We start from the raw sequence: 14,094 nt of genomic DNA, 5'->3' as shown, positions 1-14,094 counted from the left end.
CCTTTCTTGGATAGTCCTATAACGAAATATGATTTAAATTCTCTTGACTCATTTATATTATACTTGAAGGGTTACTTTCCAAAGAATTTAAGCATGTTTTTTTTATTATGTTATGATAATTTTTTAATTAAATTCAGTTTTATTGAAATATATTCACATACCATATAATCATCCATGGTATACAATCAACTGTTCACAGTATAGTTATGCAACCATCACCCCAATCTATTTTTTTTAATTCAGTTTTATTGAAATATATTCACATACCATGCAGTTATCCATGGTATACAATCAACTGTTCACAGTACGATCATATAGTTATGCATTCATCACCACAATCTATTTCTGAACATTTTCCTTACATCAGAAAGAATCAGAATAAGAATAAAATATAAAAGTGAAAAAAGAACACCCAAACCATCCCCCCATCCCACCCTATTTGTCATTTAGTTTTTATCCCCATTTTTCTACTCATCCATCCATACACTAAAGGAAGTGTGATCCACAAGTTTTTCACAATCACACTGACACCCCTTGTAATCTACATTGTTATACAATCATCTTCAGGAGTCCAGACTACTGGGTTGGGATTTGATAGTTTCAGGTATTTACTTCTAGCTATTTCAATACATTAAAACCTAAGAGGTGTTATCTATATAGTGCATAAGAATGTCCATCAGAGTGACCTCTTGACTCCATTTGAAATCTCTCAGCCACTGAAACTGTTTCATTTTGCATCCCCCTTTTGGTTAAGAAGATATTCTCAATCCCACAATGTCAGGTCCAGATTCATCCCCAGGAGTTGTATCCTGCGTTGCCAGGAAGATACATAGCCCTGGGAGTCAGGTCCCATGTAAGGGGGAGGGCAGTGAGTTCACCTGCCACAGTGGCTTAGTTAGAGAGAGAGAGAAGGCCACATCTGAACAACAAAGAGGTGCTCAGGGGGAGACTCTTAGGCACATTTATATGCAAACTTAGCCTCTCCTTTGCAGTAACAAGCTTCATAAGGGCAAGTCCCGTGGTAGAGGGCTCGGCACATCAAACCACCAGTCTTCAATGTTTGTGACAACATCAACATCAGTGCAGGTGAGGAAGTCCAACACTTCCACATTTTCCCCCTGCTCCTCAGGGGTCCCTGCATATCTATTTTTATTCTCTGCCCAAATTACTTTGGGATGTGTCACTATTTCATGCTAACCTGTACAAACCTACCAGGTCTCACTTCCTATTGAAAGTTCCATGTAATTATGGTATTTGAACATACTGTAGGAGTTAAATTGTTTAGGAAATATAGATCCTGCACCAAATAAACATCTCTTCCCTTGGTTTCACTTGGAAGTTGAAGTTTTAAAACACGGTCAGTATCGTCCTTTACGCTTTGGCCCGATTTGCCCTGGTCCTAACTAGATCTGCTTCATTCATATCTCTAATTGAAGTCTGGACTCTTTTTCAGCTTTTTTAACAGTTGCTGTATGCACTAATACTGACATTCTTATCTGCTGAGCTCTAGCTCTTTGTTTCAGGTGTCACACAGATACCCAAAATTCCAGGAACCTATCAGGTTATACACCAAGGGATCAGCATCTCAGAATCTGGAAATAGCTGTTGCAGTTCAGGAATAGATGTGACTGCTGTAAGAGCTTACAATCGGGAGACCATTACAATAAGCATTTCCCTGATAAACTGTGCTCCAAGATTCAATTCTAAGTTTACCCGTTGTAGTTTGTCCATATTGGTGAGGCATTATAGTGTTTGCCATTGTTTCTGGTATAGTTCACTCAAAATGCTGTCTACAGGATCCATTCACCTCCTTGTGTCCATGTCTCACAGCTTCACTCCTCCCCATAGTTGCTCATTATTCCATTGTATGCACATACCACAGTTCACCATTCTGTTCCTCCGCCGATGTACCCTTAGGCCACCTCTGCCCATTGCAAATCATGCATACTGCCTCCATAAACACCAGTGTGCAAATGTCTTTTCATGTCCCTGCTCTCAGATCTTCCAAGTATATGTCCCCTAATGAGGTTGCAGGACCTTATGGCACCCACATACTTAGGTTCTTATGGAACCACCACACTGTCCTCCAGAAAGGCTACACCAAGAATATGTATTTTTAACAAGCTGATTCCTATTCCACAAGTGATTCTGATGCAGGTGGTTTTAGTTTAGTTTTCTGTTTCTTCCATAACAAATTACCAAACATTTACTGGCTTACAACAAGACAGATTTATTATTTACAGTTTTATAAGTCAGAAGTCCAGTACAGGTCTCACCAGACTAAAATCAAGGTGTCAGCAGACTGCTTTCTTGTCTGGAGGCTTTAGGGAGAAATCATTTCTTGCTCATTTGGATTTTTGACAGAATTCAATTCCTTGAGGTTGTAGGACTGAGGTCCCCATTTTCTTGTTACCTGTCTGCTGTGGGTCTTTCTCAGATTTCTAGAGACCACGCCATTCCATGACTTGTGGCCCTCTTCCTCCATGTTCAAAGCTAGCAATGGCTGGTCAGGACCTTCTGATGTTGCACCTTCCTGACTTACTCTTCTGCCTCTCTCTTCCAATTTTAAGAGTTCTTGTGATTAAATTGGACCCATCTGCATAATCCAGTATAATCCCTATTTTAAAGCCAACTGATTAGCAACCTTAATTCCCTTTTGCTATAAAAGTAACATATTCGCAGGCCAATGGTGAGTGGGCCTGTGTCAAGGTACTCCCTTCTTGGGAGTGTGCCTATTTTTCTACTTGTATTATTTTCACATTTTGAAATAAGCTTTTTGAAACAATAAACGTGTCCACATATTTTGGATTTAATTGTAAATGAGTTTACATTAAATTAATTTTATCACATTTTGCCTAGCTTCCTTTGAACTATAATTTAGGATTATCCATGGATCTCCCTGCCATTGCTCTAAGTTACAAGAGTTGACCATGGCTTTTCCCTTACCTTATATGTATTAGTTTTCTATTGCTACATAACAAATTATCACTAATTTAGCAGCTTTAAAGAACACTATCATCTCACGGTTTCCAGGGGTCAGGAGTTCACATTTTGCTGGGTCCTCTGCTCAGGGTCTTACAAGGCTGACTAAGGAGAGACCTGCTTCCGACCTCCCTTATTTGTTGTTAGTAAAAATTTATTTCCTTGTGGCCTGTGACTGAGGTCTCCATTTTCTTGTTAGTTGTGGCCAGGAACCACTGGCAGCTCTTCATGTTCACTCTTGGGTCCTTGCCATGTGGTCTTCTCTACAATATAGCAGTTTGTTTTTTCAGAGCCAGCAGGAGACCATCTCTAACGTTTCATCTTCTTTCAAAAAGTTTGCTTGATTAGGTCAGGCCACATCTCCCTTTTGACCAACTAAAAAAAAAAAAAAAAATCCGTTGATTATTAACCTAATCATGGGATTAATTCCCCATTGTATTCACAGTATTGACATTAGTCAAGAGGAAGGAATTATACAAAGTTTGTACCCCAGGGGGTAGGAATCTTGGGGCCTGTGCTGGTTTGAATGTATTGTATCCCCCAAATGCCATTGTCTTTGTAGTTTTGTGGGGCAGACGTTTTGGTGATGGTTGGATTTGCTTGGAATGTGCCCCACCCAGCTGTGGGTAATGATTCTGATGAGGTGTTCCCATGGAGGCATGGCCCCGCCCATTCAGGGTGGGCCTTGATCGGTGGAGCTATATAAATGAGCTGACTCGGGGGGAGGGAACTGAGTGCAGCTGGGAGTGATGTTTTGAAGAGGAGCAAGCTTGCTAGAGAGGAACGTCCTGGGAGAAAGCCATTTTGAGGCCGGAGCTTTGGAGCAGACGCCAGCTGCCTTCCCAGCTAACAGAGGTTTTCCGGACGCCATTGGCCATCCTCCGGTGAAGGTACCCAATTGCTGAGGTGTTACCTTGGATGCTTTGTGGCCTTAAGACTGTAACTGTGTAGTGAAATAAACCCCCACTTTATAAAAGCCTATCCATCTCTGGTGTTTTGCATTCTGCAGCATTAGCAAACTACGACAGATTTTGGTACCAGAGAAGTGGGGTGCTTTTGCTGCTGAGTTTGCAAATACCAAACATGTTGGAACGGCTTTTCAAATGGATAAGGGGAAGATTCTGGAAGAATTGTGAGGCGCTTGATAGAAAAGGCCAAAACTGCTTTAAAGAGACTGTTTATGGAAAATATGGACTCTAAAGATACTTCTGATGAGGACTTCAGCAGAAATGATGAATATGTTGTTGTAAACTGGAAGAAAGGCGATCCTTGTTTTAAAGTGGCACAGAATTTGGCAAAATTGAGTCCTGGTGTCAGATGGAAGGAAGAATTTGAAAGCGACAACCTGGAATACTTAGCTGAGGAGATCTCCAGACTACATGTGGAGGAGATACCCTGGCTTCTCCTTGCAGCTTATAGTAAAATGCGAGCGGAGAGAGAGAAACTTAGAACTGAACTCTTGGGTTCAAAGAAACCAGAAGCTGATGGCTTGGAAAATTACGAGCTTCCAGGGGGTGGAATCCCAGAAGCTACAGCCCAATGTGAGGATGTTACCAAACATGGAACCCAGCCACCATTTCAGTACAAGCCAAGATTGGAGATGGAATTATCCAGAAAGGATTTGTGGAAAGTCCTATTGTCTGATGGCTTTGACCCCTGTATGCTTCATGCAAAGCCAACAGAATTTTTGCGAGATCTTTATAGACAGAGCCATTGCCGGTCTGGACTGGAGGAGACAGACAAGGAAAAAATTAAAGGAAAAATCTCTTCAAAGACAGAGCCATGGAGGTTGAGGTCTAGAGTCAAGAGGTCTCGGGTTGGGAGAGCGGAGCAGCCCACATGCATGGAAAGGGTGAGTTTGCCCTGGAGGTCGAGGGCGGGCATTCCACCTCGATGCTCTGGAAGAGTTTTGCCACCTCAGGTCCCAAAGAGGTTGGAGCACATTCCCAGGGAATTGGGGAGAGCCTGGCTGCTACCACACTGTTCTGAAGGGGTTGAGCGTGTGCCCCGGAGATGGAAGGGAATCTGGGAGCTGCCCCGAGGTTTGAGGAGGGTGAGGCCGAGAAGGTGGTCTCCCCAATGTGTGGAAATGTTGGAGCACTCATCCAAGCATTTGGAGAGAAAACGGCTGCCACAAAGGCACTTGGGAAGTGTTAGACTCCCACTCTCTCAAGCCCCAAGGATGCAACATTGTTCTGTAAATGACTCTCAGACTTTGAAATCTAATGGAGTTTGTCCTGCGGGTTTTAGGAACTGTTTTGCTCCTGTTAACCCTGTTTTCCTTACTGTTTCTCCTTATGGCAATGGGAATGTTTATCCTATGAATGTCCCTCCTTTGTATATTGGAAGCATATAACTTCTTCTAACTCCACAGATCCAAAGCTAGGGGGAATTGTGCCTTAGGACTGACCATGCCTAAATTGATTTTGATGGGATTTTGTACTTGACTATTGTTACTGAGATTATGTAAGTTTCTGTGATGTTGTTGTGGGATGGATGTATTTTGTATTTGGAAAGATAATGTAATTTTGGGGTCCAGGGGGTGGAATGTGCTGGTTTGAATGTATTGTGTCCCCCAAATGCCATTGTCTTTGTAGTTTTGTGGGGCAGACGTTTTGGTGATGGTTGGATTTGCTTGGAATGTGCCCCACCCAGCTGTGGGTAATGATTCTGATGAGATGTTCCCGTGGAGGCATGGCCCCGCCCATTCAGGGTGGGCCTTGATCGGTGGAGCTATATAAATAAGCTGACTGGGGGGGGGGGGACTGAGTGCAGCTGGGAGTGATGTTTTGAAGAGGAGCAAGCTTGCTAGAGAGGAACGTCCTGGGAGAAAGCCGTTTTGAGGCCAGAGCTTTGGAGCAGACGCCAGCTGCCTTCCCAGCTAACAGAGGTTTTCCGGACGCCATTGGCCATCCTCCGGTGAAGGTACCCGATTGCTGAGGTGTTACCTTGGACGCTTTGTGGCCTTAAGACTGTAACTGTGTAGTGAAATAAACCCCTATTTTATAAAAGCCTATCCATCTCTGGTGTTTTGCATTCTGCAGCATTAGCAAACTAGGACAGGGCCATCTTAGAATTCTGCCTACCACACTTACCATGGATTATTTCCTTAGGATGGGTTCTCAGAAATAGGGTTAGAAGTCCTGAGCATTGTTATGATGTTTGACATATATTGCCAAATTACTTTTCCAAAGAGCTGTACCAATTTACCAGTAATATATACAAGTGGAAGCTTATCAATACACTCAATTTCTTGGTATTTCAGATTTGCTGTTTTTAGAGGGGGACATTTCCATCAGTCCAGCAAGGGTTAAGAGTTGTCTTGTGGATTTGCTTTAATTCCATCTGCAGAACTTAGTGGAGGGTAATAGTATTGAAAAGTGGTATCTTCCATCTAGCTGCCTCTTTCCTTTTCCCCCCTATTATCAAGCATCTAAACTTAGTTTAGCAGCCATAGCCATATTCTTTCTCTTTTAACTCCCTGTTTTGCTTATACCTTTTATATTCTAGGAATACTTCATTTCTTCATCAGGAGATATTCAAGAACAGGTTTATCGTGTTCAGAAACTCCACCATATTCTAGAAATATTAGCCAGTTGTATGCTTTTCATTAAACTTCAACATGAGCTCCTCTTTTCTTTAACACAGTAAGTATATCCCTGTTGTTTGCTTACATAAAAGTGTATTCTCCTCTGAAATAGCTGCAACCAAAATATATATAGTTTATATTACGTGTCAGGAAAGCACCGGCGCGTCCTATCTTTGCAGTAGCAGAATGGATCTAAGTCAGTGTCATAGGGACAAATGGCTTTGGATTCAGAAGGAGGCAGGTTTGACACTTAGCTCTACCACTTTCTAGCTTCCTTAGGAAGTTTCCTTTCACTGAATTATGTTTCTTTGTCTATAAAATGAATCTAATAACCTCATGAGTTTGTTGTGAGGATTAAATGATGCAATGTGTATAAAGTACCTGGCACTTAATAGGTACTTACTAAATTTTGGTTTCCTTCTCCTTTATGCGAGTTTGGAGCAAGCTAATCCTTGCCATCCATTTATATGGTAATTTAATAGGATCAAATATTATCACCAATCTGTCAATAGCATTGCTTAATTTAAGAGATTCTGGTGATCAGTCTGCCTAGAAGTTTGGAATAATCTTCATACATGTACTGCTGGTGTCCTATGTGTATTTAAGGCCTCAACTAGAAATAAGTAAACTGTCCAATAGAAGGACTAGGCTTCTTTTTCCCTGTAGAAGAAAATGTACCATTGCCTTTTTCCCCAAATTAGAGTTTACCTCATTTGTAAAGGGAAAATTTTGAAATTGTTGCTGCTTCGAGAGTCTAAAAGGTTTTTGTGTTTTTTTTTTCATTAAAGGTTAGTGCTAGGAAATGAGTTAACTCTTTAATTACCCAGACTCTGAAAACCATAGAAGCTGTGTCTTTGTTTTTCTTTTGCCTTCCTGTTTTTCTTTTCTGATACCTCTTTCTCCCTACTTAAGCCTTTATTTGGGCTTAACATAAATATTTAATATATTTATGAGAAATACATGTATTTGTAACTTACAAAAAGTGAGTGGTCTTTCATTTCAAAGAAAAAAACGTAACCTAAGTTTTGAGGAGGAGATTGGTTTTTGTTTTTGTTTTAACTTTTGTGGTCCTTAAATAATTCTCTTGTTGATGTTGTTGTTAGCAGTACTCAAAGTGTTTTCCTTGTGAGCACTAGACTCCTTTCTCTCCAAATGGCTCTTTTTTCCAAAAGAGGTTCATTTTTTTTTAGATCCTGCATTAAATATTATAAACAAAATCCTCTTAATGAGCAACACATTTTTCAGCTGCCAATCAGACCAACTGCTATAAAAAACTTGTATCAAAGGTAAGCAATTTAATAATTAAATTATACCTTAAGTCCAGCCATGATTCTGAGCAATTTTGGTGTCTGTGTTCCATGGGGTGCTTAAAACCCAGAGCTACTTCACCTCTGAAATCATAACTGTCTATATCCCTCTCTCTGACTGCAGTCTTATATAGTTCTCTCTCTTTCTCCTCACAGGCTTTCTGTTTACTCTCTTTTAGACCATTGGGCCTCTAGTCTTTCATTTTTCTCTCAATTTGTGATTCCTTCTAGTTGAGTAGGGAGAAAAGTTTAGCCAGAAGGAAAATAGCAGATTGGGAGTAAAATGATCAGTATAATGACAACAAGGTCAAGGGTATGGCCGTGAGAGTGAGTGAAGGGATAGGAGTTGGGGGTGGGGTGGGGTGGGGTATGGAACCCTGAGGCTAAGATGATGATGGATCAGCCAGGTTGTCTCTGGCAGTGGTCTCATCTGACTTTTCCATAAGCATATAAATATACTTGAAATTTCTCTGATACGAAAGCTGTTCTATTTACCGTTCCTCTAGTATCTTCTAAGCCAAATCCTATCACTCCCCTGAAACTGCTCTGGCAGAGGTCACCAGTGGCCTTCTAATTGCTAAATCCTTTACAGTTCTTCTCTTGCTTAACATCTCTTTGACTTTTAACACTGTTGCCTTGAACCTATCTCCTTATTTAATTTCTGAAACATAGCATTCTGTCTTAATTTTAATTCTACCTCTCTGGCCGACCTCTAACATTGAGAATAATTCTCTTTTCAAATTCTTCCTGTGCCTACCTCTTATATGTGAGTTTTCAGCAGGATTCTACCCTCTGCCCTCTTTTCTTCTCACTTTCTATCTTCCATGGGTAATTGCAGTCATACTCTGGTCTTCAATTCCTTGATGCTAATATTATCCCAAACCCATATGTCCAGTTTCTGTCTTCTGAGCTTCAGACCCATGTTGTTAAATGCCTGTTGGGTGTGAATCCCCAACTCCAGTGTCCTATAGACATTCATGCTCTAAAACTGAAACCCTCATCCTCTTCCTAACACTTTTTCCTCCTCTGTATTCTCTCTCAAGTGACCATAATTATTCTCTATCTAATACCCAAAACAGAAACCTAAGCCTTAGCCTCTGCTCATTATTGTCCCTTATTCCTTTAAGTAATTAACAAGTCTTGACTTTCTTGCTAGCTCTTGAATCCAATCCCCTTCTCTATGTTTTCACATCGTCATTGGGTTACTTCACATATGCATCATTTCATACCTGGACTGTGGTAAAATCCTTTTTCCAAACTGCTGTACCTGCTTCCGTATCTTCCTACTCCATGTCACTGCCAAAGTGATTTTCCTAAAATTCAGGTCCCACCATGACATCAGTCTGTTTTAAATCCTCCAGTAGCTCCTGTTACCTTTAGGACAATGTCCCAGTGCCTTAGCATGGTCTGGAAGGCCTTGTTTGCCTGAGCCAGTGGCCCCTTCCTGACCCCGTGCGCCCCCATGGATTCACACTCCCCTTTAAAGATATGCACACTTCATTATTGCATTTCCTCAAACACTCCGCACTCTCTTACCCTCGGTCCGTATGCACGTGCTGTTCCTTCCTCCGGCCCACTTTTCCCCATCTTGTCTGCTTAATTAACTCCTCTGGTCATTTCATACTCAACACAGTGCCAAAATCTGAGGATTTTTTCCTAACCTTACAACCATCCATCTGAGTTAGGAACTCCCCCTCTATTTGTCCCCTAACACAGTCTGTATTTCTCTATTACAGCCTTTTTTTTCATTGAATTATTATTTATACCCTTCTTTTATACTCTTCTCTTCTTTTGGCTATGCTTCTTATATAAATATGACATATTTATCTCTTTTCCCTAAGTTCTTATCATATAAGGACTCCCCTAACAAGGACTTCACTTTTTATTTTTCCCTTTGATATTCCTTTTTCAGTGAGAAACCGCAGAAATGGAGAGTGGAAATAAATAGTGGTCAAAAGAAGGTTAAAACAATTTGGCAACTGAGTGACAACTCACCTGTAGACCATGTGCATTTTCACAAACATGGTAATGATGGTTTGCAATTGATTCAGATGAATTATTCCAGTAGAAAATATATTAAATCTGACTGAGAGATCATTATTCTAGCTCTTATGCCCAGTTTTAAACTGTTTCTTGCACTCTAGATGTTGAACATATTTAGTCTTTTAAAAATAAAAATCATGATTTTTGTAAAAGTGTAATGTCCAGAAGAATTCAGAGTGTAATAATCATGAAAAGAGTGCTTTTTCTTATTATCCTGGATAGAGGAACTTTTATTGAAAGAGGTCAAATGATAGGGACTAGGAGTAAATTATGTTATAAGAATGCCAGTTCATACTTTACTCTTTTGTGTCCTGTTTAAAACAGTGATGATAATTTTTCTGCCCTAGTATCTTCCCTGTGGCAAATTAAGGGTTGAGATTTCTAGTGCTCTTATCAAAGATGATCTTTTTGGCCAAAGATAGCGTTAATTCGCTGCCTCCCCACCCCATTCTTCCTCCTCCAGCAAACACTTATAAACCTGTTGTTTTCATGCATGTGAATTATATGATGCTGTCATCAATTATTTGTATAGGTCCTAAATGGTTACATTCAAATATTGCAAAGATTATCCAAAAACAAACTTGATGTTTTTCGGATGGGAATCCAAGATTTCATGGCCTGTAATCAACCAGTTTTTGAAATACAAATAGTTCTATTTTACCAACTGATACCATGCAAAATTATTTCCAGAAATGTTTACTCTTCTCCCCAAAATATCTTTTGATTCAGGTGTAATGGAAAGATCTCTCAATTAAAGGTATTATACATATGGCTGAACTACAAAAATCCTAAAGAAACTGGAAGAATTTTCCTGAGAGCCATCAGTTAAAATTTTGCTGTGTCTTTTCCAAGTGTGATATAAACCCCAGAAGATATAGAAGATTGAAATTTAACTATATAAAAGTAGAAAAATGTCTTCAAGAAAAGAATATATATATATACCGGAGGCAAAAACAATAGACAAATGGTAAACTAGGAAAAGGAATTTGTAGCTTATGTTCAGAAAAGCAGCTACATTGCCTAGTATATAAAGAACTTTAAAATCAGTAAGAAAAATATTAGTAACTCAATTTTAAAATGCACAAATAATATAAACAGTTTACCAATAAGGAGATTCAGATGTCATCTTAAAAATAAAAATTGCAAAAAAAAAAAACCCAAATAAATAAAATATAATATCTGATAATATATACTAAATATAATGTAAATATATAAGGAAAATAAAATATACTAAATTTAACAAGAGAAATGCAGATTTATATTACATAGATACTATTTTTCACCTGTCAGATTAGCAAAGATCAAAAAATTTGGAGTTGCAGTGCTGGCAAGGATATGGGAAGCAGGCAATCAATCTCACACATTGCCCATTGGAGTGTTAAGTGGTACAGCCTCTGGAGAGGGCAATAGCCATAGAATTTTAAAAAGAACATATTCTTTTGCCCAGCAGTTCCATTGATAAGAATTTATTCTACACGTATAACCAGACATGTGCCAAAAAACCTATGAACAAGTCTATTAATTGCAGTATTGTTTACAGTAGCAAAGACTGGAAAAACACAGGGACTGGGGCATAGAGAAAGCTCTAAGAAAGGGGTGGTTCTCAGTCTTGGTTGAACTTTAGAATCATCAGATGAGTTTTTAAAAGTCCTGTGCAGACAAAGTAAATCAAAATCTGTGAGATAAAGCTTGGACTAATCAGTAATTTTTAAAGTTCCCCAGGTGATTCCATTGTGCAGCTAAGGTTGAGAACTACCAACATTAAACATCTTATGTACAGCTGTTCTTTCAGGTTTTTAAAAAAAGACATATTTTTCTCTTATGGTTAAAAAGAATGTTATAAAGACACAAGTGTATTTGATACAATGATATTTTTAAATGTTAATTTTTAAAGTTTTAAAATAAATTTTATTACATAAAGATCAAACTTTTGTTATGAGGAAATTCATGCAAGATTAAACACCTTCACACAGGTTTTCTGCAAACCTAAAACTGCTCTAAAAAATAAACTTATTTTTTAAAAGAAAAGGATGAAATATCTTTTCTCAAGGATACTGAATAAGCGAACCTATCTTTTCATTGCTTTGAGGCAGGCCTTTTCAAAAATGTGAAAGTTTTTTTTGGATGTTAGAATTCAAATAACTTGTTAATGTATTGGTTCAATGATTTCTTTTATGAAAATAAGAAATTTTAATGAAATTTTGAAGATTTCTGTGCTTGGAAAGATATTCAAACTCCATTTTGGTTTGAACTTTATAACCTCTTCTGCCCATCATATATTCTTGATGTGTTTGTCCAGAAATTATTTAATGACTTTGGCCCAAAGTATGCCAACCCTTGAAGGAGAACCTCATTTGTAAGTCATGGAGTACTCAAACAGAACCCCAGTGGTAACTATCTGAAGCCCATTAATGATTTATTGTTGCCAAAGATCGTATGCCATTTCACTGGATTAAGCAGTTAGGTCAAAGGCTAGCTTTTCAAGATATCTAAGGGGATAACAAATACTTTTGAGTAAAATGGTTAACAGCAAAAGCAGGCAGACTTCAAAGAAAAAAGTGCACTTTTAGCTGCCATGGGAAGAGAGAATAATGATTTGGAGTTAATGGGGGAGAAAAACAGTGCCCAGTAGAGTACTGCACACCCAGTGGGTGCTCAGGAAATGATTGCTGATGATGGTGAAAATATGGAAACCAAAATGTTGACCCACAAGGAAGTAGACATAATTCCATCTAAATGTTAACTGGATCATTTATTTTTGAAATACAGTAGTCAGTCTTTGGGAGAAGAAAATGGACATGTGTCTAGTCCCAAACTACAAATTCTAAGTAGAAATTCTTTTCTGAAATATATGTTAATATTGGGAAATATTATTTCCAATATTGTTAATATTGCGACAGTTATTGAACTCTATTGATGTGGCACAAAAAAATAAAGCAGTTGGTTCTCAAACTAAAACTATATAATTTTTTTAAAATGTGCTTTATATTTTAGTTTGTTTAATCATGTTTTAAATATATCAAGAGGGTTTAGGATTTAGAATTGTCCTTGTTGATTTTTTGTCTAAAGTTTTCTCTTAAAGTAAAAGACTCCTGTCATTCACACCACCCCTTTATTATTGTAACTGTTATAAAATTCAGCATTATATATGGTAGAAGAGGCAGCAGGGCTTTAAACAGTTCTGATCTTGCTATCTGTCTTGTTACAGATTTTTCTGAATTAACACTAAACAGTAGCTTGGAAGAAAGGATATTCTTTACTAATGTGGTTACCTGCAGCCAGGTGCATTTCAAGTAAAGTGTACTTATGAGGTCCTCTATAAGGTATTTATATTCATTTTTGTTCTCTGCAAATACTTTGTAATGTTTTAGTTCTTTCTAGAACATAAATGCCGACCAGTATCTAATGTTTTGGTTCTTTCTAAAACATTAATGCCGACTTAATATGTTAGGAATGTGGATTATTTATCAGCAATCACATAAAAGGCTTACCAGATGTTATTGAGCAGTACAAGTCTTTAATTTCCTTTCTCCCTTTTGTAGGCAACTAAATAGGTCAGTTTAATCCCAACCAGAGAAAAGAAAAAAAAATTTTTTCTGAATAGGGTTATGTTTTTGTACTTTAAATCTGTATGTATCATAGAAAGAGAGTTTGATTTCAAAAACGTTAATGGAAGAGAAAAACCTTGAACAGGTATATTGATTTGTCATTAAAAAAAAGGGGGGTTCTTTTAAAAACAGTTTTACCCCAGCCATTTGTTGGACCAAGCCCCTTTTAAAATACTTTGGTTTGAAATAATATTAACCAAAAGAATTAATGTAATAACATTTCCTACTATGTTCCTGTTTTTGTGTTTCAGTAATAGCATTAAATAGAATCAGATAATGAGTAAAATGCCTAATATTATCATTCGTTCTTAAGCTGTATTTTGTCTTAAAATAAATGGGAGTTAGTTTTAGCCTTTTAGCACAGCTGAAAAGAAAATGGACATTTATTTTTAAAAACAAAATATCTAGTTAAAAAGAAGCTATATAAACTAAATATATAATCTTATATAGTCATAAAATTTTTTTTGAAGTGTTTCAATGTGTAAAGTGAGTTGACATTAGCACGAAAAGGTTTGCTACTCACCTGATGCTGGCAGTAGGTTGGGCAATAGGATTTACAACCTGA

The 14,094-nt window shown here is 38.1% G+C and overlaps 1 protein-coding gene across 5 annotated transcripts in view; it reads left to right on the top strand.

Annotated features, from left to right (window-relative positions):
* ZWILCH (zwilch kinetochore protein) overlaps positions 1 to 14,094 on the top strand; it is a 64,121-nt gene that overhangs the window by 48,582 nt on the left and 1,445 nt on the right. For all 5 annotated transcript variants that reach the window (XM_037833616.1, XM_037833615.1, XM_037833617.1 and 2 more), the window contains 4 exons: positions 6,493 to 6,629; positions 7,762 to 7,857; positions 9,791 to 9,903; positions 13,130 to 13,244. In XM_037833616.1, coding sequence (XP_037689544.1) covers positions 6,493 to 6,629; positions 7,762 to 7,857; positions 9,791 to 9,903; positions 13,130 to 13,218 — 435 coding nt within the window. In that variant the 3' untranslated portion in view covers positions 13,219 to 13,244. The remainder of the gene's footprint in view (positions 1 to 6,492; positions 6,630 to 7,761; positions 7,858 to 9,790; positions 9,904 to 13,129; positions 13,245 to 14,094) is intronic.

Source organism: Choloepus didactylus, chromosome 4, assembly GCF_015220235.1.
Source record: "Choloepus didactylus isolate mChoDid1 chromosome 4, mChoDid1.pri, whole genome shotgun sequence".
Classification (NCBI taxonomy): Eukaryota; Metazoa; Chordata; class Mammalia; order Pilosa; family Megalonychidae; genus Choloepus; species Choloepus didactylus.
Note: the sequence above shows the minus strand (reverse complement) of the source record. Positions and strands in the feature narration are given on the sequence as shown.